This window comes from Larimichthys crocea, chromosome III, assembly GCF_000972845.2.
Source record: "Larimichthys crocea isolate SSNF chromosome III, L_crocea_2.0, whole genome shotgun sequence".
NCBI classification, from domain to species: Eukaryota; Metazoa; Chordata; class Actinopteri; family Sciaenidae; genus Larimichthys; species Larimichthys crocea.
The window spans coordinates 21,429,439-21,454,835 of record NC_040013.1 but is presented as its reverse complement, the minus strand read 5'-3'; the positions used below and the strand labels follow the sequence as shown (position 1 = coordinate 21,454,835).

Below are 25,397 nucleotides of genomic sequence, written 5' to 3'. Positions count from 1 at the left end.
TGACACGGCAGTGAACTAGTTTATATTCAATGACTTGTCTATACAAGACAACCTGAGCGCGCTTAAACAACCCAAGTAGATATTACTGTAAACTAGGGTCAAATGGTGCATTCATGTATTTTTGTAAACATGCACAGACACAGGTACACAAGGTCGAGCGCAGACAATCTTTCTCTGCATCAGAAGTTGTGCAGAACTGCTGATCTGCTCTCCTCGTGGCAGAGTTGCATAAGGGAGGAGTCATCAGCTTTAGAATAACACGAAGAAAATCAAACACGGGCTGTGCAGATTGATTTTCTGGAATGGAAACATGCACATTTAGAGACTGTAAAAACAACAATAAAACAGAACCAACATCACAAGATAATGATTTTACATCACCCTGGGAGATGTGATATTTTTACCACTCTGTGGGCATTAAGTGTTTTTGTCAATGCACTAAAAAAGAAAGAGATCATTTAAGTATACATGATACTTTTCTCAACAAGACCAAAAATGGGCATACAGTCACACATCAAAAAACAGCAGCTGACCGAGCTACCAAGGTCCTTTTTGCTTCCCATTGAGTTACTTATTTCTCAGTCTGTGGCTTTCTGCTCATCTGGGTCGTTAACATGACTTGGAGACGTGCCTTGAAGTGACCAGAGGACTCTTGCCTGGTCCTTCACAATCCCCAGAAGGCTCACGCACATGCACTCAGACACCACCAGTAAATGCACTGCTTATAAAGCTGAACAGTAGCGAATAGCATTCTGGATCATGGCTTGTTGGAGGGAGGTGAGGCCATGCACACACACACACGCACACACACACATAAATACAGGTAAGGGGTATTCCCTGGGGTGTGAATCCATCATGTCTTGTCACAGAGCACAACCCCGAGCCATGGAAGTCACGCCGACTTCAGCAGCAAAATGCACAGCCTGACAACTTGATCTCCGGATGCAGTCGAACGCTCTCAGCTCTTAACAGCTTTACAACACGGCTTTGTCTAATAATTTCTCACCCCTCAGATTCAATTAAATACTGCCCTAATACCGCTGTTGCATTGCCATTCAGCTGATGTCAATGATAATGAAAAACTCATTAGAGACAGCTCAGGATGGGTTCTGACGGTTCTATGCATCAACAGAGTAGAGCCACAGGGAACCACAACAAAATGGACTGATTGATTGAGAAGCTGCTGGGAACGGTGAGACATATCAAGCCGAGTGGAGAATTCAGCTGATGGATGCCTCCGTTGACAACGTGAACAAAATTGACTGAAGAAAGAGCTCGATATCTACATGTGTTCAATTAATGATTGCTTCTTTAAAGGACTGTGATTTCAAAAACTCCTCATTAAAGCAGACGGACAAATGATCGCTCCGTTGGTTTTTTATTACACTACATCTATTTTGGATGTAGTTTAGTGGACTGACAGACAATTCATTCTTTTATTTGGCAGTTTGGGGGGAAAGACTTATGACTAAAATAATCTGTCACAAACACAAATGTGTGCAGTGGTTATCTATGTTTAGCCATGGGTGAAGGGATAGCAATTTTAGTCAGCTGGTCAGTCACCATTTTGGTCCATATTAAAATATCTCAACAACTATTGAATAACACAGACATTCATGGTCTCCAGATGATGTGTCCTAATAACTGTGGTGGATTGGTTTACAGTTATACTAACTCCCGTTAGCCTGTGCTGTAATGTGTGTTTACGTGTGCTCATTACCAAATTAACATAGTATACAATATACCTGCTATAGCATCACCATGTTTGCATTGTCATTGTGAGCATTTGAGCTCATTGTGCAGTGGAGTGTAGCCTGCAGACTGACTGCAGTCTGGTTAAACCAGGCAGGAGTACAGGGACTGTTATTTTGCAATCGTCTTTGCAATCTTCCCTGTAATCACATTATGGAAATGAGTACACAGGCTGTTATGAATGCTGATCATTCCTTTTATGGACATTCATAAAGGTCAAACTGAAATGAATCACTTATAAAAGTTGTTGAGGAATACCAAAGTGTAAAAGTTACTAACTGCAGGCAAAATAACTCAGATCCAGCATTTAGTTTTGAAACCTGCCGAGCATAATAATTAGATGTGTGGACCTCTTTACGGATGCAACAACTGCTCCAACTCGTTAGACGTGAAGTGGTAACATCTAAGAGTTTTGAGGAAATATCTATCTTCGCTTTCGTTAAATGAGACACCCACTCGTGTCTTCACTCAAACTCTTAATTCTGTAGTTTAACTTCAACTTCCTCTCAGCATAATGAGGTCCAAGGTCAAACAAAGAGGTGAAGGAGGAGGAGTGGGAGGTGGTGGATGAGTGAGGCATGACTAGAACAAGCTCTGGTAGGTGAAAAACATGTTTTGACATATTTTTTAGTCTCACTTGGTTGCAAATTCACTAAAGGCCTGACACCCACTCAGCAATTATCAGCATAGCTCGCAGCCAAAGGTAACATTCATGTTGCAATACACGGTCGTGTCTGTACAGTACATGATGTCCCCCAGGACAGAACAGAATACAATACATCATAATTTTGAAACTCACCTACTATATAAACTAGTATGGTCTCACTGTGAGTTGGAAAACAACACAAACCAGATCTTTAGAGCAAGAGTAACCACTTGAGTCAGTTAAGCAGCACAGACATTGACATGTTACAATCAATGTGGATTCTCCAAGAGAGATCCACTCAGTCAATTTGAAGTCATTCCTTAATGAGTTATATGTTAAAGGGGCACGGGAGGTTAACCAAACAGTGTAGAGTCATGTGTAAAACACACTATGAGTATAGACCACAATGACCACAGCTCCAGGACAGATATGTATCCGCACAGGTGAGAAGGAATCCTCCCCTGGGATGGATTTGTAAATGAAACTTTACCTGTGACTACGCCTACACGCAGACAAAGAAGGTCACACAGGTCTGGCATACAGGGTTACAATAGTGCACTGGAAATTTACAGCCAATCATAAAACATAAACCACCATGACAGACCAGTATTTAAACTGTGTAAACACTGAGCAGATGTATTTCATACGTATGTAAAAGAAGAGCCAGATATTGAAGCAATAACACTGCAGAGAAAAAAGGGGAACTTCCTCGATGGAAAACAGAAGCAGAGTTTTGTAACTCAAATTAGAATTAAACAGAATACAACAGGATTAAACAGAACAGTTCGAATCATGCGATTCAAACTGTGACTCATAAGAAACAATAATAGGACCTGGATGCAAAACCAAAGTAAATAAAACCTGACAAATCATGATACAAAACAGTCTGAAGCAACTCTGGAGACACAGGCTTTAATCTGTAGAGCAGCGGAGCATTAAATGTGCGATCAGTGAAGTGATATTACACTTTGGTGGAACATTTTTACTCCACTGGCGCCACAGGGATGTGACAAGAGAGGCTCCAAAGCAGCAAGGCAACAGTACCAGAGAGAATATAAAAAATGCAGCGATGACTGATTCCTCAGCCTGTAGTGACAGGCGACGGTGCATCTTTACTATACATCAAAGATCTCCGAGGTTGAAGGGATTTCAAGTATTTCTGCTCAAGGACTGCATGTTTCTGACCAGAGATTCAGGAGCTGTCTGAGCTAATATTTCTTTTTCAAACTTATTTCAAAATAAATATCTTGTTTGGTATTTTTTTTATGAATGAAACATGTTATTTCCTGCACAAAATATCAGCTCAACCTTCAGAAAACAAGATGAAATACTCGAGCACATACACAGCATATGTCCTATTGTATATCCTAGCATTTCAAAGTAGTACAATCATCGTGATACATATATGTTATTCTACATAAGGAAGTCATCTCCGCTGTGTATTCAAAATCTCATTTTTTCTCCCCCACTTTTACAGATCCAGTTCGAATGACTCAATGTCCTCTGACAGTCCAGCTGCTAAAATCCAGACATAACATTCATCCATGTTGGCTTTGATTATTACCACACAGTTTGAGTAATATTCACGCAGAATTCTGGTATTTTTCTCACAGCTGTGATCGTTCTGATTATGGGTCATGGGTAACTTTGCACTCGTCACCCCCGTTGCGCAAATTCAGGAAACACGACTACAGCGAAACAATATATATTGGTCAAACCACGGAGCCTTTTAAAACTTCTCAAATAACCTTCAGTTTTACACAAATATAGCGTTTGCCCTGTAGGTAGATCCCTATACAGTCAGATTTAGGTCTAGTTCTTTTGTTAGATGTGTGAAAGGCACAAGGAGCAATGTCATTATTGTTATTTGTTGAAGGTTAAAGGTTCCCTGTGGAGTTTTTGACCTCTATTAGCACTATGAAGCTGTCTTTTTATGAGTGGATCCACATTGTTTTTGTCTCATGCAGGCTAGTGACGCGATTTACTGTCCTGTCAGTGGTTTCACACTATTCCAGTCATCTACAGGTGGCGATAATGTGCCAAAAAAAAAAATGTAGCAATGCGTCAGCAGGGGAAAAAGAACACTACAAGCTAGTAAATATAGATGTAAACAATGCAGGATTTTTGCTTGTTTATGAGAAAAGTCAGCAGGGAACCTTTAATATAAATGTGTGGAAACTAACTTCATTGTGTCTGAAGCCAAAACTACACTCTTGATTTTTCCATATGTAAAGCAGTGAGTATTAAACGCTCCTTCCTCTCTATCATTTTGTTGCTGACTGTATCCGCTGTTGCATTTCATGCAGAAATATCAGGCATTTCTGACGTGCTCATAATTCTCACTTTGTCACATCTGACAGCAGAGTTATTCCTCCCTTCCTGCGCTCGAGGCACATCTCCGCACGAAGTAATATGAGACACTCTGACAGCACAAACAATTTTAATGAACAGTAATACTTCAAGCAACTCTATCACTGAAAATCATCAGAAATTACACAATGTGCCCACAGAGCGAGCGGAGTGTGTGGGTGGACAGAGTACACTGTTTTTTTTTTTATTAATCATCAAAACCTCCGTAGGTTGATGGATGATACAAGTGTTAATTAATTTCTCATAATTATACAGAGGGAGATCATCATTGATAAAGTGTAAAACATTTCACAGCATAATGCAGGAGTACGGCGTTTCATATTAGGGCAACTTTAGGCGAATTTAAACATCAATAATACTGAAATATTTTAATGACTGGTGGTATTTTCTTGCCTGTTTTCACCCGTGAATGCAACTGCAACATTAGAAGATATTTTTATACGTCGTTGGCTGAGAGCTATTCTGAATTTAATGAGCGATGCATTTGGCTGCTTTCTTAGGCATGACAATGGATACTAGTTACTGTTATTACGCAAACGCATCCAAGTTTTGCCCAGCCTTTCAACAACAATAACAAACCTCACCTTCCAGTGTAACAGAGGGAGAGAAAGGAGGGAAGGATGGGCGAGGAGGAACATCACAGAGAGAAAGCAAGAGAGGGACAGATGGAGAGAAAAATCATCAACAACAGCACTGAGCAGCTCAAGCGACAATTTAAATTTTGTGTGTTCAAAGTCAACGAACGGGGTGTTTAGAGAAAGCACCTGTATCAGAAAACTCTTGTCCTGACTACTGACACACAGAAAATCACTGTAATACAAAGCTATTAGAGCATGTGTCTGAGCAAAAGGCAGGGATTAGTCCGGCTTGTTACTAAAAGAGCTCTAACAACAGTCCCCTGAGGTGCAGCCGACTCATTCTCAGGTCCTCAACAGCTTCTTGTAAACACAATCTTTCTTTCTAACCACACAGCTCCATGATTTACTCTGCTCCAAGCTGTCTTTTTAAAAAGCATTTTCTCTCTTGGCCCATATTGGTATTTTCTTTTTATTTTTGTTTTTCACGTCTCAAAACAGAATTTGTTCAGGTGTTTCTTTATACCTCAGTACAATGGGAGTTAAGTGAATTTTGCTTGTGATGCTCACAGCGTTGGAAAATTTAAAACCGCATTAACTGATTTATACTTCACAGGTAGCAGCTGTTGCTTACTCTGTTTTGGTCTCCACCAACTCCTGAGAAGAAAAAAAAACATATCTGGCTCTTTAGCTGCTAAAATTCCCCCATTGTGTTCATCAGATACCTGCTAGCTTTGTTTGTCTGCCGAGTTTTTTTTGGGCTGAAAACAGCCACCTGCTGCGACTGGCAACAAGGATGATGAGGGCTGATTAAAGCTGTGGGTCGTAAAACCAAAACAACGCGCTGAAAGATGCTCAAACGGCTGAGGTGAACTGTGGAGCGAGGTGATATAACCCCTTTCATTTTACACATAGTAGTTTGATCTATTGTAAAAATATTGATTGGCGGAGCTACTTTCTATCAAATAAATTAGATGGAGGATTATCCAGCCTCACAAAGATGATTTTTCTGAAGAGACATGCTGCTGATGAGCGCTCTGAACACCACAATCTAAATTCCACTGACCTCCATTATTACGGGGTGGAGGCAGAACATCCTGAACAAATTAAACCAAAACTATTTGTTTGGTTAGATAGCACTTGTGGTGGGAAAAAAGTAATTTGGTTGGACTTATCTGTCTCTCTCTCTCCTTCTCTCTCATGGACATGTGTTCAATATGAATGTGCAAATATAGTGACACTGCAAAGACAGGAATCCATGTGAGATTTTCTGGTCTGGGGAGATTCTCACCAGATCTCCTCTCCTTGTTGCAACGGCTCTGACATCTCGTTCCACTCTATTTCCCAAACCCATCAATTCCTATACAAATACTGCATTATATCGGCTACAGTCTGTTTTTATTTTCCTCAAAGACGATTCCCCCTTAGCTGGCTGACTGACAGCTGTGTGTGCATGCATCATTATCTCCTTCACAGAGCCTGCCTGTTGCCATAGCCTGTGGCAGACCTCAATCACACAGTATTAGAAATGACTCCCGTTTCCACGGAGCGCCGCACTTTTGCCTGCTGCAGGTGCGCCACACATTATATGCACCAATAAAATACAGGTGAACTAGCTGTCCTGCCCATCTGGAACTAGACGTGTACAATCAGGTACTTTGGCCATAATAAGTTCACGTGATTTTAGCTGGCAAAAGCCCAGATATAATGAGAGTAAGAGTGTTGCTGATAACTTTACTGTTCCTGGAAGGAGAGGTCATTGAGGCCAATAAACTGTTTGTATAAATAAGACAAATAATAATAATAAGAAAAGCTAAAGGAAATAAATCTAAACATACCCGTGAGCTCAAAATGTAGAAAAACAAGAGTCATTATTTCATTTCTGTCATATAAAACGTCTCATTTTGTCATTTTTATGGGTATAATTAAATAAAAGAGAAGTACTCAGTCACTTTAATCTTTTATTTGAGGTTTAAAATGCTCGTCAGGTCTGTAGTCTTTAAGTCTGAGGTTTTAGTATACAGTCAGGTAATAAGATCCACAATAGAGGATCTATGCTAATGCCTTGGCAGATAGTGTGCAGTAGATAAATCATGTTTATAGACTGATGTCCTCGTGTAAGGCCTCTGTGAATATAACAAGATTGCTTACAATTGCATTTAAATATGAGCTTTATGCATGCAAACACTGCATAATAAAATACTGCTCACGTGGATATGGAATAAAGAGTCTCGCTTGCCATTTTTAACTACGGCCCACCACACTGGCTATTATCTGGTGTTTATATTCTAATATGTGACTATACTGTAAAAAAAAAAAAAGCTGCTTCTTTGTGTTGATCGTGACAATTTGTCAAATTTAAATTCAGAAGCACTGCGAGGAACACATCAATTCAAAGTGAAATCAATTCTATCCCCCCTCCCTCCTCCGCCTCTTTTTTGACTTTCTCCCACTCTCCTGCTTCTCCTATCTATTTCTCTTTCCTTTCTGTAATAATTATGTGAGCGGCTGCAAATGTAATTACAAAGGGGTGGGGTTGAGAGAGGGGGGGGTGCTATGTGTGTGTATGAAGAAGGGAGGGAGGGGGGGGGCGGTGATTGCTATGCATGCACAACAAAATGCAACATTAAAAAGCTATTATCAGAAAAGGGAACATTTTGGCAGATATATGGCGGAGGGCAGCTCCCGCCATATGTTTGTGGAGACGGGGACAACAAGTCAGGTAGTAATTATCAATCATCATCAGGAGAACCTGTCAAAACGCTAGGCTGGGCACGCTCTGACTAGCGTTGCCATGGAGACAAGCCCACATCCCAGCAAGTGTGTGTGTGTGTGTGTTTACCAGGACATTAAAAATACACTCCCATATTTTTATCTCACACTTATAATATCGTGTAAATTGTACTCTGAGTTTCTTGGAGCCACTGTGTGTTTAAGTGAGTGTGTGTGTGTGTGTGCATGTGTGTGTGTGTGTGTGTGTTAAAGATTTCCTGCCAAACCATACTAGGGAAAGAGATTTTTCAGGGATAGAAATGAGGATCATTTCGGTTGAGGTTATGGTTTTGGTTTTACACCGGTTTCCTTGCCCTTCAGGATCAGGCATGTTACGAGATACAATTAGCAGATGTAAATGGAATATTCTTGCTATTGTAATATTAAGATAAATCTGTGCATGTGCACATACATAATGTATTTGCCGGTAATGAGCTCATTTCTGTGACCATACTGTTGCTGTACACAGACTCTCCATTCAGACTGTCACTGTTAATATTCCTCAGCAGAGAGAGGAGGACATTCTCTCAAACCATCACGACTTTGTCAGTTTCAATTTTACATATTGCTTTTTCCTTTTTTTTTGCATAGCCTCCTTCACTTTCCATTTTACATACACCAAATGCCTTCATATCAAATTTCACTCCGTGCCATACAAACTATTCAAAGTACCAGCATGTCGGGAACAGTGTACAGTAAGTGTGACTTTTCACAGAATCACACATGAGTAATGTAGCTGGAACCTTTCCAAATGTTTCTGATGACAATGGTGCTTTCAGATGACAATCAATTTCCATGTAACCTCAATCTGTTATCCTTCCAGGAATCAGGGTAATTTTCACTTAAAACAAGCTCTGAAAATTAAATACATAAGCAAGTAAACAGGAAAGCAATTTAGAAGGGAAAATGGTGTAAGTGCAGTATGAATTTTTCCAGCGTTATTATGGCAGTCATTTGGAAAAAAAAAAAAGGGTAGTGCTCTTAATTCATTATTTGTGCGCTGTTGTGCATGCTTCCCCTGGGGAGAAGCAACATTACTCTTTCATCAGATCAAATGAAGCGAAGCCGTGCCGTTCCAGGAAGAGCCAATTAAACTGTTCAAAGAAGTTTATTATTGCGACGGATTATGAAATCATTCTCATCAGATTCATTGGGGTGTGTGTTTCGACAGGGGGTGTGAACGTGTGTACTTTACCACTGCGCAAACTCATAAAGGCTGTCAAGTCGAGCTTTCCATTTGCAAAGTAAATAGAAAATTATGGTGCGCAGACACAGTGCATGCATGTTTTACAAGAGAAATCTCACAAACTTAATTCATAGTCAAAATAAGCTGTAATTATAGGCCGGAAAAATCACTCCGTCTTCTTTCATTGCTTCCTTCTTTTTTTTTCCCCCCTTCATTCTGTCCACCTCATGTGATCGCCTCATGATGGTAGCGTCACCTGTTAAGTACTTATTAACACACATCACATTCGAGACATAGCTGGGTTTAATCTTAACCCAGATCCACTGACTGACACACAGGCTGAGAATGCAATGACCTCTGACCCTGCAGAACTTAATAATAACACCAAGTATTTAGCTCTCTCTTTCTCACACACACACACATGCACAGTGTAATTATAAAAGAAAGAAACTCCTTGGTGTTGGCTGAAGTCCACCAAAGTATAATATCTTTCTGTGTGTGTTTAATCTGTAATAACTAACAGCACTGCTTTGCTGTCAAGACAAAAATAAACAAACTACAACACAACCCAGAGTGTTGGCAAGTAGGTTTTAATGGCTATTGTTTCAGGAGAGGAAATTGAAAAATAAGAAATGTTACGAGCGCACAGAGACACTGTCCCAAATACACACCCTGTTGTTCTCCAAGAGTGCCAGAATGTAAAACAGAGTCAAAGTTACATAATGTGGAGGATTTGTTAAAAACGGGATAACCTTGAAACATTTCCACATCATTGATACTGACAGACTGCAGCAACAACTGAGTCGGACTGGAGCTTTAAAAATACAGTATTTCAATTTGGCTTTTGGAGGGAGAGAAAGGGAGAGAGAGAGAGAGAGGGAGAGATGAAAGGGAGCAGTGGATAAGCTTCAAGGCTTATCCTATTCATTACTGGAGGAAGAAAAAAAATCACAGCATCGACCTATAAATAAATGAATGCCAGGATAAACACGAAGCCCATACATCAATAAAACATATGTATTCTAATAGATCACGCTCTAGTTACACTTGATGGGATTGAGTCGGCCAATGAGCCCAATCATAGGGACTTTATCATTTTGAAAAAGCTACACAGCATTAAGCCACAGTGATTATAAATAATCATCATTCCCATAACAAAATAGGCCAATGGATACTTTTATCTTCCTGTTCTTGTTTATATGCTAATGTGTTATATTTTAGGGATTTAATAAGTTTATTCTAATCATCTACACATCATTTTTAAAAACACAACAAGCCTCTCTGCTGCTCTTTGTGTTTTAACTTCTCATTAAAGCTGCAGTGTGGGACCTATAAACGTTACGTTCAAGCCCTTGCCAAACCAGTTTACACAATGCTGATTAAGCCTGTCACCACCAGGTAAATCTGAGTTTTAAAATCTGGTCTGTGTGGCGGCATTCCTGGGGGGAAAAAAATGCTGTATTAAGTTACTGAACATTTCCTACCGCAGCAGCTTCGTATTTAGGCATTTATCAAGTGAAACGTGAGCCGACTTTATTATTAAGTAGACAGAGGAAATGCAATGTTTGCCAGTATGACTGACACAAACTGCCACCGCTCATCAGAAATGCATCTACGAAACAAGACAACAATCATTTTTGGCATTTTGTTGGCATATTTTGATCAGTTTGAAATATTGCAGCCAGTCGTGGAACAAGAAGAGCTACAGTGGACTGGCTGTACACCGACTCCTTTCACTTTCAAAATGAATTCATCGCTTTTTTGCTGGAGGAGTAAAATGTACAAAAAAGTACAGGACTTGAGTACAAATTTTAGGTACTTAAGTCAGCTAGTTTCTTTACAAATTCAGATTTTTGCACTGAAAATAGACAGAGTTTATAAAATATGACATGTTATTACAACCCAACAGTACTATATACTTTATTACCTGACTTTTACCTTAAGTATTGGAGTATGCAGCATTTTTACAGTGTGGTAAAAGATCTGACTCTTTTCTAGACAAACGTCTCCTGCTGCCTGTAGTATCATGATGAACGTAGGCGTTATCTTTCCCAAGAAATGTCTGCGTCATATTGGAGAATAAAATAAAAACATCAATCCCCCGCCATCACATCCTGTACAGTAGAAATCCTTTTGCTACTGTCATGTATGAGCAGTGTAACAATGATTTTTTTTGACGTCACTTAAGTTACACAAGCTCTTTTCAAAAACAACAACCGGTAACAAGCCTCTACCTGCAGACATGTGAGAGATGCTCAACATTTAACCCACAAGATGACTAGAGGGCTGCATTCATGAGCTGTTTCTACAGCAGCCTCACTGGCACAGGCAGACTTTGTAAACAGCATCTACAGTTACACTGTTGAGTCAGACGTGTTCATTCCAGGCTGCAACATGCTGTTCTGTAATTTTTATTAGGGACATTCAAGAGTTGTATCATCATGAACTGTGGGGGTTTCTGGATTCTTAGTCCTACCTACCACATCTTTTTATCGTGTAAATATAATCAGCACTGACTCTTTCATATCTGACAAGTGTATTAATGTAATAATCATCCAAGCTATTATGAATGAGGTCAAGCCAACCTGGCCAGCTGAAGTGTAAAGTAATTAATAACATGCTCTGCAGTTTATCAGAGTTTTAAATTGCACAACTGCTTTGAAAAAAAAAAGAAAAACTTGACATCTTTTTATCTCCAAGACTCATAATAACCTGTCAAATTATTTGTAACCATCATACCAAAGTGGTTATTCACTTACCTTGGAAAGCCTTTTTAGGACGCTATGTTCACTACCTAATTACTTTTACATCATAAATCTTTGGATTCATTTCCTACATTTGAGGTATTTAAGTTTCAACGTGCACAGACATGTAAGTCAGTCAACGTTTCATCACATTTATGATTTGTTGTCAGTGCTCATAACTTCAGGTAACGTAGTTGTGGGCAGGAGCCAGTTTGAAACTGGTGGTGGTGCATTCCAGGACACCCCGACAACCAATGTTTAAAAATCTGCCACTTCACTCAGGATCTTCAGTGTGTTGATGGAAAATTGTACCCTGAAGAAAACCACACATCTAAAAGGATAATGTCAATTTGGTTGTTCACTTTAATTTAAAAGTGGTTCCTGTTTGGAAGATAACTCTTAAGATGAGTTTTAGATGTCTGAGGACCCGTAAATGCAGCAACAGGGAGAGATTTCAAAACAGCCACAGCTGCAATAACATGTGATTATAGTTTGACTATAAAAAGGTGCTAAATATTTTACTGTGGAGCCCCTATATAAAGATTTAAAGTTATTACAAACAGATTTTCATAGTAAATGGAAAAAAACAACTTTCAGGTCCACACTTCCTATGTTATATATCTTATATATAACATATATATATATATGCTATTGCTGTGAGTCTTTATCAACTCCTCTCTTATATCTTCTGTCTTCTGTGCACTGTTTAGAGAAATTCTAGTGAGGAAATAAAACTTAAACTATAAAAGTCGAAGAGATAAAAATAAGATTGTGAGAAGTGAGCGAGGCGTGTCATGTTATGACCCTTTAACAGAAGTATGTCTATATCTGGGTGCTCTTTCTCCCTCTACTCATAAATTATCCTCCATCAGCAATGCTCCTTTGAGAAACCTTTGCACTTTGTAAATAACAGGTCCAGACCTTTGAAAGGCTTCCCACCTATAGCCAGATGCTTATTTATCTCTCTATGCTGTTGGCTAAAAATAGATAAGCAGCAATGCAAAGCAATATGTGTAGAGCTGATGACATAACAGGGATAATCAGGGAGATTGTGCCTTATTCAGCCTAAGATGCCAGATGAAGAAAGTGCTTTTAGTTAAAGCGGCACTGTATCATTGATTCAGCCCGTGCTTAGCATAGAATATTAGAGCAATAAATAAGACATATCCTGTGTGTTGAGGCTTGTCATATAGCATGACATGTTAAATTATATGCCTTGTTAAAGAGCCTATAGTGTAAAAATATGTATCTTTCATTTCCTCTAAAAACATAATTTTATAGATATGTGAGGACATGACAATGTACTAGAGTAAATGGCCTTTCACCAGATGTTCACTTCATTTATATACACAGTCCTGATAATGAAATTTGACTATACAGCCACAACATGTGCTCTTTGCTGCTCAAAATTTCTCCTCCATGGCCTCTGTATACCATGACATATGGACGATGAAAAATTCATGGGCCGGTGGTTAACACAAATCTGCAGAGGAGATGGGAAAACATGAGCTTAGCAAGCAGTTTGCCTATTACATTAACAGACGGGGCTGTCGTGGGACGATATTGGCGTATGCATATTTCATCTAATCTGATTTCATGTTTAAAGAGGCAGCGAGAAAGTGGTTCAAGTTGTGGAAACAATGACATCATACTGTATGTTCATCTGGCGACCCAGCCCAATCAGGCTAGCAGGGACTGGATGTTTTGAAAGATGTTATCTCAGAGTGCAGGTTGATTTTTGAGTTTACAGCTTTTCTTTATCCTCGTCTCTCCTTTTCTAGTGCAGTATATTTCAGTATGGGTTTCAGTGAGAAAGACAGGAAAGCCTTAAACACAGATGCAGCTAATATAGACGTGCACAAGCACCCTCATAAATACACACAAAAGCGCGACCAAATTCAGCCACAGATGCACAAAACTAGCACACACGCACCCCGCTGCAAAAATAGAGTGTAAAATTCTGTTTATGATCAGTGCATCTGGACAATGTTAATATATTGAAGCAATAAATATTTTTTTATACTCCTCACAGCCTGGAGGATTACAAAAATGGGTTGCATTGAAAATGTCTCTTTTTAATAAAAATCAAACCAGCACTGAGTGAGAGATATTTCAAACAAAACACACTGAGCTGAGCATGAAATATATCGTTTCTGTGCCAAGGAAAGAGACCTGGGGAATATAGGACAAATGAGAAAGAGAAAGAGGAGGAGGAGGGGGAGGAGGAGGAGGAGGAGGAAAGGGGGGCAACTCCTCTGAACTGCTTTGCGTCAAATGTGATTGCCTCACTAACTTTCAAAATACTGTTGATTTAAGCTATGTGCACATAAGGAGTTTTAGGTTTCTGAAGTGGGTGGAGGAAGGCTGGGGAGAAGGGGGTCAGCAGTTTGGGAGCGTAACTTCAGAATCGGAGAAAATGGGAAAAATGTTGGTCATAATATTTTCCTTAACAGACGGCCAAATTAGGAGCTGTCAAGATGTTCTGAAGCTCGGCGATGTACGTGCATGTGTTCAAATATATCCTATACAGCACCTCTAGGTTGAGCTTATGAATGTTTATGTTATTGCTTTGTCGCACACACACACACACACAGTATCCTTGCCAAATGACTGTGAGTAATACTCACCATGACAACTAATAACAAAATCTTGAACCATGTCATCTGTCATTCAGTGCTGCAAAGGCCTTGCCCACTCAAATTATTTCTGGCTTTTTCTCACAGCAGAGGAGCCTCAGTAATAGCAATATTATTATTTTATAGTACAGTATATGTGACCTTTTTTTATTCTTAGGATTATATAAGTGCTTGTTTTTTCATTCAACATGTCACTGTGCACACAATAAGTACTGTGAAGACATGGTGTACCAGCACAACTTATATTTTCTTTTTCTGCGATTGTGCTGTGGTAATATTACATTCCTCCTGGCACAAAATTAAATTGGGGACACAAAGTAGCGTGGGTATAATCAATCCACGCTGGCAGAGAATGCATGATAATTATAAACAAAAACTGTGTCATTCCCCGTGAGGAAAGCAGCTGCAGGGGTGACAGGCGATGCTGAACATAAATATGGATCACAGGACTAAAGATCTGGTAACTGACGCAGCCGCATTTTTTTGCTCAAGCTGCTTCAAATGCACGACGGTGACGTGGACGAGAAAACATGAATACAGATGGAGCTTAGATAAAGCGCAGCCTCCGACGACTGTCATTGTCATACCAGGAGTGACCTTACATCACAGTAAAGTCATGAGCAAATTTTAATGATATCAAAGTTATTATGTACGCAGGAGCAGCCGGAGTGTGCTGATGTTTCATTTTCATGCAGATGAATCAGAATACGAGCACACTGGACATATAAAAAACATATGCTGCTTATTATATAATAAATCTGTACATGATTGTGCTGTGCATACACCTACTGTAGTGCTGTGTTGAAACTAGAACCAAGGCTACCAAGAATAGACTACATTTCACCACCACCAGGCTTTCATCTGATGGCTACATTTCACACAATACTGTACCAACAGGCTTGCTGAAAATCTGCAATAGCACTTTTTTTTCCTGAGGCCTCTCGTCTTCTCTACCCCCTGAGGTAGCCTGACACACTTTCATGAATTAGCCGAGACAAGACGGACGGCTATTAGAGCTGCCACAGCAGATTTGGCTGAATCCAAAAGGTCAGAATTAGCATTGAGAGAAGCACAGAAGAAAGTCCTGAAATTGTTCCCCAGATCAATTTTTAACTTTTTAATATTTCACAGCTGCACCGCATTACTTCTTCCGTGTTCACAGTGCTGGTATTTATCCTAATAAAGGTGGATTTAATGTGGCGTTTATAGCTGCTTTTTTTGATATGAAGCCTGTAAAGCGGCAGGAGAACTGTATGCATGTTTCTAAGTGCATATGTGCAACAACATTCACGTGTGTGTGTTTGTGCCTATAAGTAAGACGCCATGGAGAGCTTAGTTCACTTGGCAGAGTGGTGGAAATTACTCGGCTCTGCTATTTTGAAACAAATCACAAACAAGTCTCCTAGCAGCAGCTCAGGCAGAAATAAAAGCTTCAAACCTAGTAAACCTTTGTGTGAATAACATTAGAAATCTGGTTGCCTTAGTCAAAAAAAAAAAAAAAAAAAGTAGAACTCCCTTAGGCTCTGAAAATAAACCTTTAGCTTAAATGTGGCTCACAGAGGAATGGCATTATTGAGCCAAGTGAATGAGCAACAGCAGCCACAGGATGTTAGCGTTACTATTCATAACTTATTTTCCTATGCCTAAAACCGTTTTCCCTTCTGGTCTCACCTCTGCTGCTCTCTTAAAATGCAATTACCTACTGGCAAATTTACAGGAAAAGAAAAACAATGACTTTTGACCAGAGGAGCCGTTACTGTGAATGTCAAATTGATGCCGCACAAGAGCCCGCTGAGCTCCACTGTGCTACCGAGCAGAGGAAATATAAAGAGAGATGAATCACATTATTCCTTTGTTTTAGCCCAGCTCGGGGTTAATAAAATGTGTGGATTCATGAGCGGCAGGGAAAGCACTGTGAATGGCAAATAGACATGTTCCAGCACTTCAAAATTCCTCACTGGAACCACAGAATGCTTTTCATAGGTGTGACTGGCGAGGGTGTTTGAATGGCAGTCGCTCGTGTTCGTAAACAGAAAGGACACATCTGAGGGGGTGACACCCAAACTGAGACGACATGGCTGAATATATTTATTGAAAAGCAAATGATGGGCCAATTATATTGTATTGGATTTGAATCTTTTCAGTCTTTTAGTCTTGATTAATTAAAACCTAATCAATAGATCAATAGCATGTGCAGTTTAGATGAGAGGTCAAAGAAGGCAAATCGAACAGTTATAACAGAAACGAAGGAGTGACGAGTGAAATGAGACCATGGTGCACACAACAAATGATCTTCACACAAATACAAACTCATTATAATGAGAAAGAAACTACACAGGAATCCGTGTTTATGTCCAATACTTATTTCTCTGTGTGTTTTGACACATTTAATTCAAAGCTAAGCGCAGCTATTGTAAAAGCCTCGTGAGTTCTTTGCTGTTCTGTATCTCCAGATTTGATGTTTTTGCTTATTTAAATCTATTAGTTCTAGTTTCCCTCCATGTAACAAAAACATCTTCTGCTTCTTATCACACTATTTAACTGACTGTTTAACACTGATAATATGTTAGAGTCATGATGGACAGCTGAATGAGCATTTTTCAGCTATCAGCCCTAAATTATCAGTTAGATATTCCCCCTCCAATGATATAAAACCCGTCTAAACCTCTTTTCTTTCGCCTGACCACACTTTTTATTTGTTTATTTGCTCATATTTGCTTTTTTGTTTTTTATTGCTGTTGATATTTGTCCAATAGTGTTTCGTTTATTAAGATATTTTATGCTTTTATTAAGTTACATCAGTTTTATTAAGTTAAGTTATTAAGTTATCAAGTTTTTTGTTGCCCTGTTTCCACCCACCTTAGTTTCTCCTGTACACTTAAAAGGGGAGCGGTATTCACATAGTTGCAGCCTTGCTCATTAGATTCCACTAAATCCTATACAATCCTACTGGACCTTTAAATGCGCTCTATGAATAATCTTGACTTGACTACATTACCCAAAAAAACAACTTGTCAGACATTCAGGTGTGTTATGCTAGTAGCAGCTAATGTAATTTTGAGCCCCAGAGCAGCAGTGAGCTACAGAGATCTGGATCTAAAATAAATTGTCAGTAAGTTGTAGACAAGGCTATTTTCTTTTCAGCACATGTAATACTGCTGTTTTGGAGTTTTTTACAAGATAGCAGATGTATTTGGCTTTGGGACCCAAATGATACAGTAACTCTCTTTTCTTTGCCCTTTAATGATCTTTATTTTGACAGGCAGCTCTAACGCAAATTAAAATTTTAAATGGACTCAAGCACATTAACAGGGATTTCACACAATGGAATTAAATAGCTTGGCCCAAAGAGTGCAAACAGTGTCCATTTTCCACTAAAAGCAGACTTGAACAAATGGTCAGGGTAACCAAAATGACATAATTGAAAGTTTGAGATGAACTGTGCTGTGAGAATGAGTTTTAAGTACATGATTATATTCAGAGCTCAGGACATGAGGAGTTTGATGTTTCATGGGGCAATGTGCAACACTCCAAATGCCATAAACTGCCACTGTAATGGCTGTTGGCATTTCATATGAGCTAATATGATAACTTATCTAAAATCTCCAGCTGCCACACTCACCGAACTCGTCGCAGATGCTCTCGTTCTGCAGCAGGGCGGGGTTTTCGAAGGTGTCCCGGCAGTACAGGATCCTTGTGCTCCCGCCCAATGCAGCGATGCCCCCCAGCGCCAGCACTGTGTGGTCTATGAGCAGTGACGACGGCTGCTCTCTGAGCCGCGCCAAAACTGAGCGATATCGGCAATACTGGGGGTAACTGAGGACCAATACCTTCCGCCCATCTTCCTCTTGGCCTGAAAAACACACACAATACAGACACACAGTTAGAAGGTCCACAAAGATCACACGTAGTTAAATTTGACATTCAATAGAGAAGGCTTTGTAGGGAAATAGAGAATGGTTTGTTTTTCAAGTGGCCTTGTAAGATTTGTAGAGAATGACAGCACTTATTTTTACAGGACACATTCACTCTTCTATTTCTCCGCATGTTTTACTACTTTATTCCCTCTCGTAGATCATTCCTTGGCTACTATTATATTCTGGCACAGTGAACTATGAATACGAGCCTTTTACTCCGTACTATTGTCCTTAAATTGCGAGGTTGCTTGTAATGTTTAAGATTATAGTCCTTCTGTAACTTCTGGTAAGTACCTGATAAATCACCAGGACGTAATTATGCGATACAGAAACTTTTCAAGTATTTTGAGAAATCGTGCCAAAGAATTATTTATTTTCATGAATTTTCAATAATTCCTGGAAAGCAATACACCTTTGTTCTATGCTAATTTGTCCCGTGCTGGGCATTACCCTTTTGAATATGATCTGTTTTTCCACATACAACATATATTCTTCTCTCTAGCTTCCTGAACTCTTATCCAAATGATCACTCGGCATGTATTCTGTCAGTGAATCATGTTGAGGAAGTAGCTATTTTTGCTGTTTCATTGTGACTTTAAATACTTTACATGAGGTTTCACACCCTTCCTTGTACTGATAATACAGTACAGATATGTTGTTGTAGGACTGCATGCTTGAAATGGATGACATACATACATACACACATACTATTGAGTGACAAAAGGGACGTCAAGACCCGCCCTAGATACTTGCTATTTTGATTGACAAGCTCTTTAAATAAGCAAGTTTGATGGAAAGTCTTTCTAGTAATTTGTTAGATGTGAATGGCTGTTTGTATTCATGGCCTGACTGAGTTGTCTGACAATCATTTCAGGATTTAAATATATCGATCTGTTTTACATGCTGGAAAAAAAAAAAAACTTTATGAGGAAAAAACAAACACTAAGCCATAAAAGTGCACATCGCACTTCGTTTCCCATCATGCTTTAAGACGTACAACCTCTAGTTTGTAGTAATCTGCCACAGTTGGTTGATAACAAAGCTCGCTGTTTTACTCAGGAAGTAGTTAAACCTCCCATAAGAGTCAGACTTTACCACCAACAGTGGGTGTGTTGTTTCTGATGTGGGTGTGTAATTCCACAGACAGTGTGTAAGTCTGACTAATGCATCATCACCTGCGACAACTAACTGGCAAAAGAAATCTCTTCCGTTATTTGGAGAACCTCTGAACAGTTTGTACAGACCGAGGTGAGACAATAAAAGAGCCATAAAAGCGAGGAGGATCTGCTGATAGACAAATCAAACAGTTAATATTATACTTGCACCATTTAAGAAGAAGATTAAGAGTCAGTGGTTACATGCAGCTTAGTGCAGCATGTTAGCTGTTTGCTTATTGACACTGATAGTTGTTGAGATATATCACAGACAGACTGACATTAAAATTTCATAAACTCACTGTTGAATAGTTAAAGGAGAAAGTACGATGAAGTCATACAGAACCTGACATACACTCGGTGCTCTGAAATCTTTTTTGTACTTCTTAACAATACGTGTTAGTGACATTTTCCCCTGCAGACACACATACACACTAACCTGCAGCCTATGCAGTACATTTTATTAAATGTAGCCACTTTATTTAGCTTCTATATATATAAATATACAGTATACATCTTCTACTGGATATGTGGATGTTATGTAAATAACAGAGTGTTAGCTTTATAGGCTCCAGGTTATTGATGATGAATAAAGTTATACTGCCCACAAAACAGAAATATAATAATCATAATAATATTACATGCTCGGTTATTATTGTTCTGCAGCAGGAGATGCTTAAATAAAGCCCTTAAAGTAAGAAGTACTTATAATGAGCCAATTTGAACGTGTGGAAGAATTTCCCAATTGTTAAAGATTTTGGATCCTGTGTCTCCCCTTGGATTACTTTGCAGAAAATCTATGTTCAGCTGATTAGTTTGGTCTGCCTAATGTTTCACACTCTCGTTATAAAAACAAGCCTAAACCTTTCCCTGCACAAACACTAAAATAATATCGTCTGAAGCATCGGCATTATGACTAAACATGACATGTAACATCATACACAAGCTTCACGTAATATAGGTGACTCCTAATTATTTTCATTATCAATTAGTCTGTCGTTTATTTCCAAGATTGATTAATCTTTTAGTTCAATAATCTGAGCCACTGTCGAGTGCTTAAAAAATGACTCACATAATTAGTTCTAAAATGAGTTGGTGATTCATTTTCTGTTGACCAATTAAACAATTTAATTGACTAATTGTTTCAGCGCTAATATATTATGATACATGAATATAAGACGGGATTATATGGGAAGACAATATGGTAAAACACGATGTCTCTGATCCAAAGCTCCCATTATCTCCCGTTATATGATAATAAAATGACACACGACCTCAGCAGAGGTAAAACAACACACTACAGTAGTGCGCAGTGACTTGAAATCTGCCAAATTATACATACATAGATAGATTATGCATGTGCATTGTTCCATAAAGCTTCACATAACTTGATCTCGGAGAGTGTTGTTTAAAAGTGCTAATATTTCTTTGGCTCACAAAGCCGACTACACGGTTCAACAGTTGATGAAGCAGAGTCAGGCAGTTTGAAACACGATTTTTACATGAATTATTCACTGTCCTGTCTGCTTTTACAAAGCCCTTGGACATGACATTCATGGGGAATTTCTGCTGGTAAGTTAATATTTCAAGGGTGGCTAACTAGCGATCTTTCCACCTTTCTAAAGACAAGCAGATTTAACAGATCTATTAAAAAAAAACCTTTTTTTTTTTTGGTGTTATTTTCTCAAGCTGGAGGCAAATAGCTTCACTGAATTGTGCAACAGAAACAGGGCAGGAAGGACACCATTCATGACATATTTACAGCAGCTGCATTCCCGACCATCAGCGTAATTAGTTCCACTGTACTCCAATAAGACAACCACTTCAAAAGAAATTATTAAAACCATTCAACCAGCACGCACACACACACACACACACACACACACACACACACACACACACAAAGCCCAGAGATGTATAAACACACATATTCCTGCATACATGCATATCACACACGCACACACACACACACACACATTCATCAAAGATTGCTTCAGTTGTCGGACGCAATTACAGCTCAGAGGTAGAGCGGGCTTTGTTTCCAAATGTCAGGGATTTTATTGTAAGCGGTCACCGTCAGACCTGCTCTTTCTCCCGAGGACCCTCACAACATTTCACTTGATTAGATTCAATTTAGAGAGAGAGCCGCAGGGCATTAATAACTGTACAGAGGCATTGTAAAGTATGCATGTCTGTGTGTGTGTGTGTGTGTGTGTGTGTGTGTGTGTGTGTGTTTAGTGCGTGTAATGTACATCGAGTGTACGTGCACTTTAAAAATTCCTTTTGTTCTTACAACCCGACCTTTCAAAATAAAGGACGTCCTTATCTGTGTGTAAGCTTTCTAATTGGTTGGGGCTGTGGCTGCTCCACTGGAGAGCTGGAAGACATTATGTGAGAACATTATGCAATTTGTTTCTCTCTCTCTCTCTCTCTCTCTCTCTCTTTCTCTCTCTGGATCTATTTTCTCTTTCTGTCTGTCAGTCCTCTCCTGGTGCTAGTATGCTAGTGTGTTGATCAAACAGCTGTGGTGTGGCAGATTATTTTCAGAACACGCTGTAAAGCTCCCTGACCTCATAAACTACAATAGTGTCAGGGTCATAACTGCTCTACAGGACAGCTGACGTTATAACCAGTCAGTCAGTGCAGCACTCAATAAACTCTAATACAATACAACATGCTGTAAACTGATAAAGCGTTAAGCACATTTGATGCTCTGTACAAATGTATTACACTTAAAGGGCCACTCCGCTAATTTTACACATCGACTTATTCATCAAGTATTACTCAGCCTGTGAAAACAGTAAGTTATATAAAAAATAACCCTGATGACATCACTGTGACATCAGGGTTTTCCCCAGCGCTACAAATTTCTAACAGAAAACATGTGTGGGTCCATTGAGTATGAAAGACATGTGAGTTTACAAGCAGAGAAAGCCCTAATGAAAGACACTATCAAGTTGAATTATGGGAATTGTAGGATCCAGTGTTCAAATAGTAAATATTTCAGCATCTGCTGCTTCCATTTCGACCGTTCTCATTTTTAATCTGTCTCTTGTGAGTCCTTCAACTTTGTATAAGTCAAAGCTAATATTTCTTCCCAATTCCCAGTACAATGGTTTACAAAGAAGGGAACCACAATTAGATAATATAAAAAGATACAGATGTATGAAAATAATCAGAGCAATAATAAACGTCAAAACAAGTTAAGTTTTAAGCACTAACAGGTTTCTGATATTATACCGTGGCACAAACATGCTGTAGTTTGGGAGACAAACATAGAAATGCTTGTTCTCCTTTTGACTCAGTCAGACACACTACAGATAAAAGAACCTCGATCGGTTTTATTACGGCTTGTTTTTATTGCTCCTAGGTGTAACTTTTATTATCATTGTTGTTGTTAGAGTAGAAGCAGTAGTACTAGGTAGTTAAAGCTGCCTACGACAAAATACTTTAGGCTGTAACTACTTTAGCTCTGCAGTGCAAAGCCTAAAAAGAGATTAAAGTCGTTTTAAAAATCAATTTTAAAATGTACTGATGGTTACATGAAAGAGGAAAAGCAGGAGTGATATTAGCATATGTCTCATCTTATTTGGGAGTCTGGCAGCAGAACTTTATTTAATCTGTAGACACTTCAGGGATGACTGACTTACTCGGGTATATAGTTGCATTACAATAATGTAACCAGGATGTGACAAAGGCATAGATGAGTTTCACTGCGGCTTGAGATGACAGCATGGGAACGCTCTTACTAACATTCCTGAGATAAAAAGAAGACTGAACCAGTTTTGTTTTATGCAAATTTAAATGCAAACAGGAATACATGTTTTTACATTTCCAAAAAAAAAATAAAAAAAGACTGAACCGCTTGTGCAGCAATGTTCAGGAGCGATGATTAAAATGTACGTTTCAACTTACAGCTTAAACTATCCGCCCCTTATGTGAGGGAGACAATTATATAAAATGGTCTGGTCTGTTTAACTCATTTGTGGTCTGGAAAACCTTAAAAATTACATGAGTCACATAGAGGTTTTACGGGGCAACACTTTCTTTCTTCATTCATAGAAACAAACTAGTGTTCCAGGCATTGTTTTGACCAAAAGGTGGCATTGAATAAACTGCACAGCGCATCGATACCGTCTCATACTGATGTGGCTTTGTATGATTGTGTTATATTATGAATCATGACCCAAGGGATAGGATAGATGCCACGCATATGAAAGGGAGCTGAACTCAAAGAAAGTTATATCTGTTGATTTTCAGAAGACAAAAGCATACAAACATCTGTCAGTCTGCATCTCTATTAATCAAAAACTTTCCAAGCAGTGATCGGGAGCAAAGTGCTAACAGTGAACATAAGGAGTAGTTCTTACACATATCGACTTGATGATGTGAAATAAAATAACTGTACAGCGGGCTGCAGTATTTCCTCTGATCACTATATTTAATTGTATTGATTTCCTGGCTTCCAGGCAGCCATTGTTTTCTATTTGCAACAGTACAAAAAAAAATCAAACTGCAGAGACTTTAAAGTTGCTAATAATACATTTGGTAATCTATCACAGAGAATAAGTGAAATTCCTCCTTTGATGTTAAAGGAAACAAGGATATTTGAGAGTCATCTGTCAAACAGCAACTTTTTAATTCAAAACATGATGAAATTCATCTTATTTGCAACATCTGTGTCTGCTTCCTGTCTGTCTCGCTCTGAAAATTACTCATGAATGAGATGCTTTTAGCAGCTGACTCTTATTTCTTTCTCGGACACTGAATTTTCCCTGAACACATCATTGCATTTCAAATCGGACAAGTCACTCGCACATGCATATCAACTGGCCTTAAGTCTGACTTTGGAGTTTGGACTTTTATTTTCTTGCTGTGCTTGCCAAGAAATGAAACTAGTGGTGAAACAACAAGTAGTGAAGTGACTTATTGAGCAAATATGCACATATTAAATACACATAGAGCTGTTTAAGGCTTCTCAAATGTGGGGATTGCTGCTTTTTTTTTCTTTTTTTTGAATATCTTGGGATTTTGGTCAGACAAAACAAGCTAAGTGACTAAAGGGCAAAATTTGTAAAGCACATTTTACACTATTTAATAAGATTTCACAGAGAGAGAGAGAGAGAGAGAGAGAGAGAGAGAGAGAGAAACAAATGTTTGATTAAATCCAGAATCAAAGAGGAAAATCAGTCTAAAAAATGTTAATGTTAAACATATTTGAGATGTTCAGTTAGGGGGATTTAAAGTTAATGTCCTAAAACATGTAAAAGTAACAATATAACCCTTTTAAAAACATAAATATTACATAAATGTATCACACTACACTGTAAGCGACACTGCTGCAGTCCACAGCAGACTGGTAAACTCATTAGCTACAGTAGCTGTCATGAGACACTCTGCACAGTAAAATACAGATCTCACTCTACTCCAGCATAGTAAAAGCAACATGCCGTAATATATGTGTCCAATATTTGGTTCATAAATATGACAAAATTCTATTTAACAAAACAGGATGGATTTGATATTTGTGGGGGAAATATTCCAGTGAGCCAGCTCTTCCTTTTAGGAAAAACCCTTAATAAAAACAAAAGAGAGGAGACTGTAGTGCGATGCAGCCACACTGTGTATGAGAGAAACAGGAGTAG

General features: G+C 38.9%; 1 protein-coding gene across 1 annotated transcript in view; it reads right to left on the bottom strand.

Moving 5' to 3' along the window:
- LOC104928432 (AT-rich interactive domain-containing protein 5B) overlaps nt 1–25,397 on the bottom strand; it is a 71,886-nt gene that overhangs the window by 22,347 nt on the left and 24,142 nt on the right. Inside the window, exon 4 of the mRNA XM_010742718.3 lies at nt 18,304–18,534. Within this exon, the coding sequence (XP_010741020.3) occupies nt 18,304–18,534 (231 nt within the window). The remainder of the gene's footprint in view (nt 1–18,303; nt 18,535–25,397) is intronic.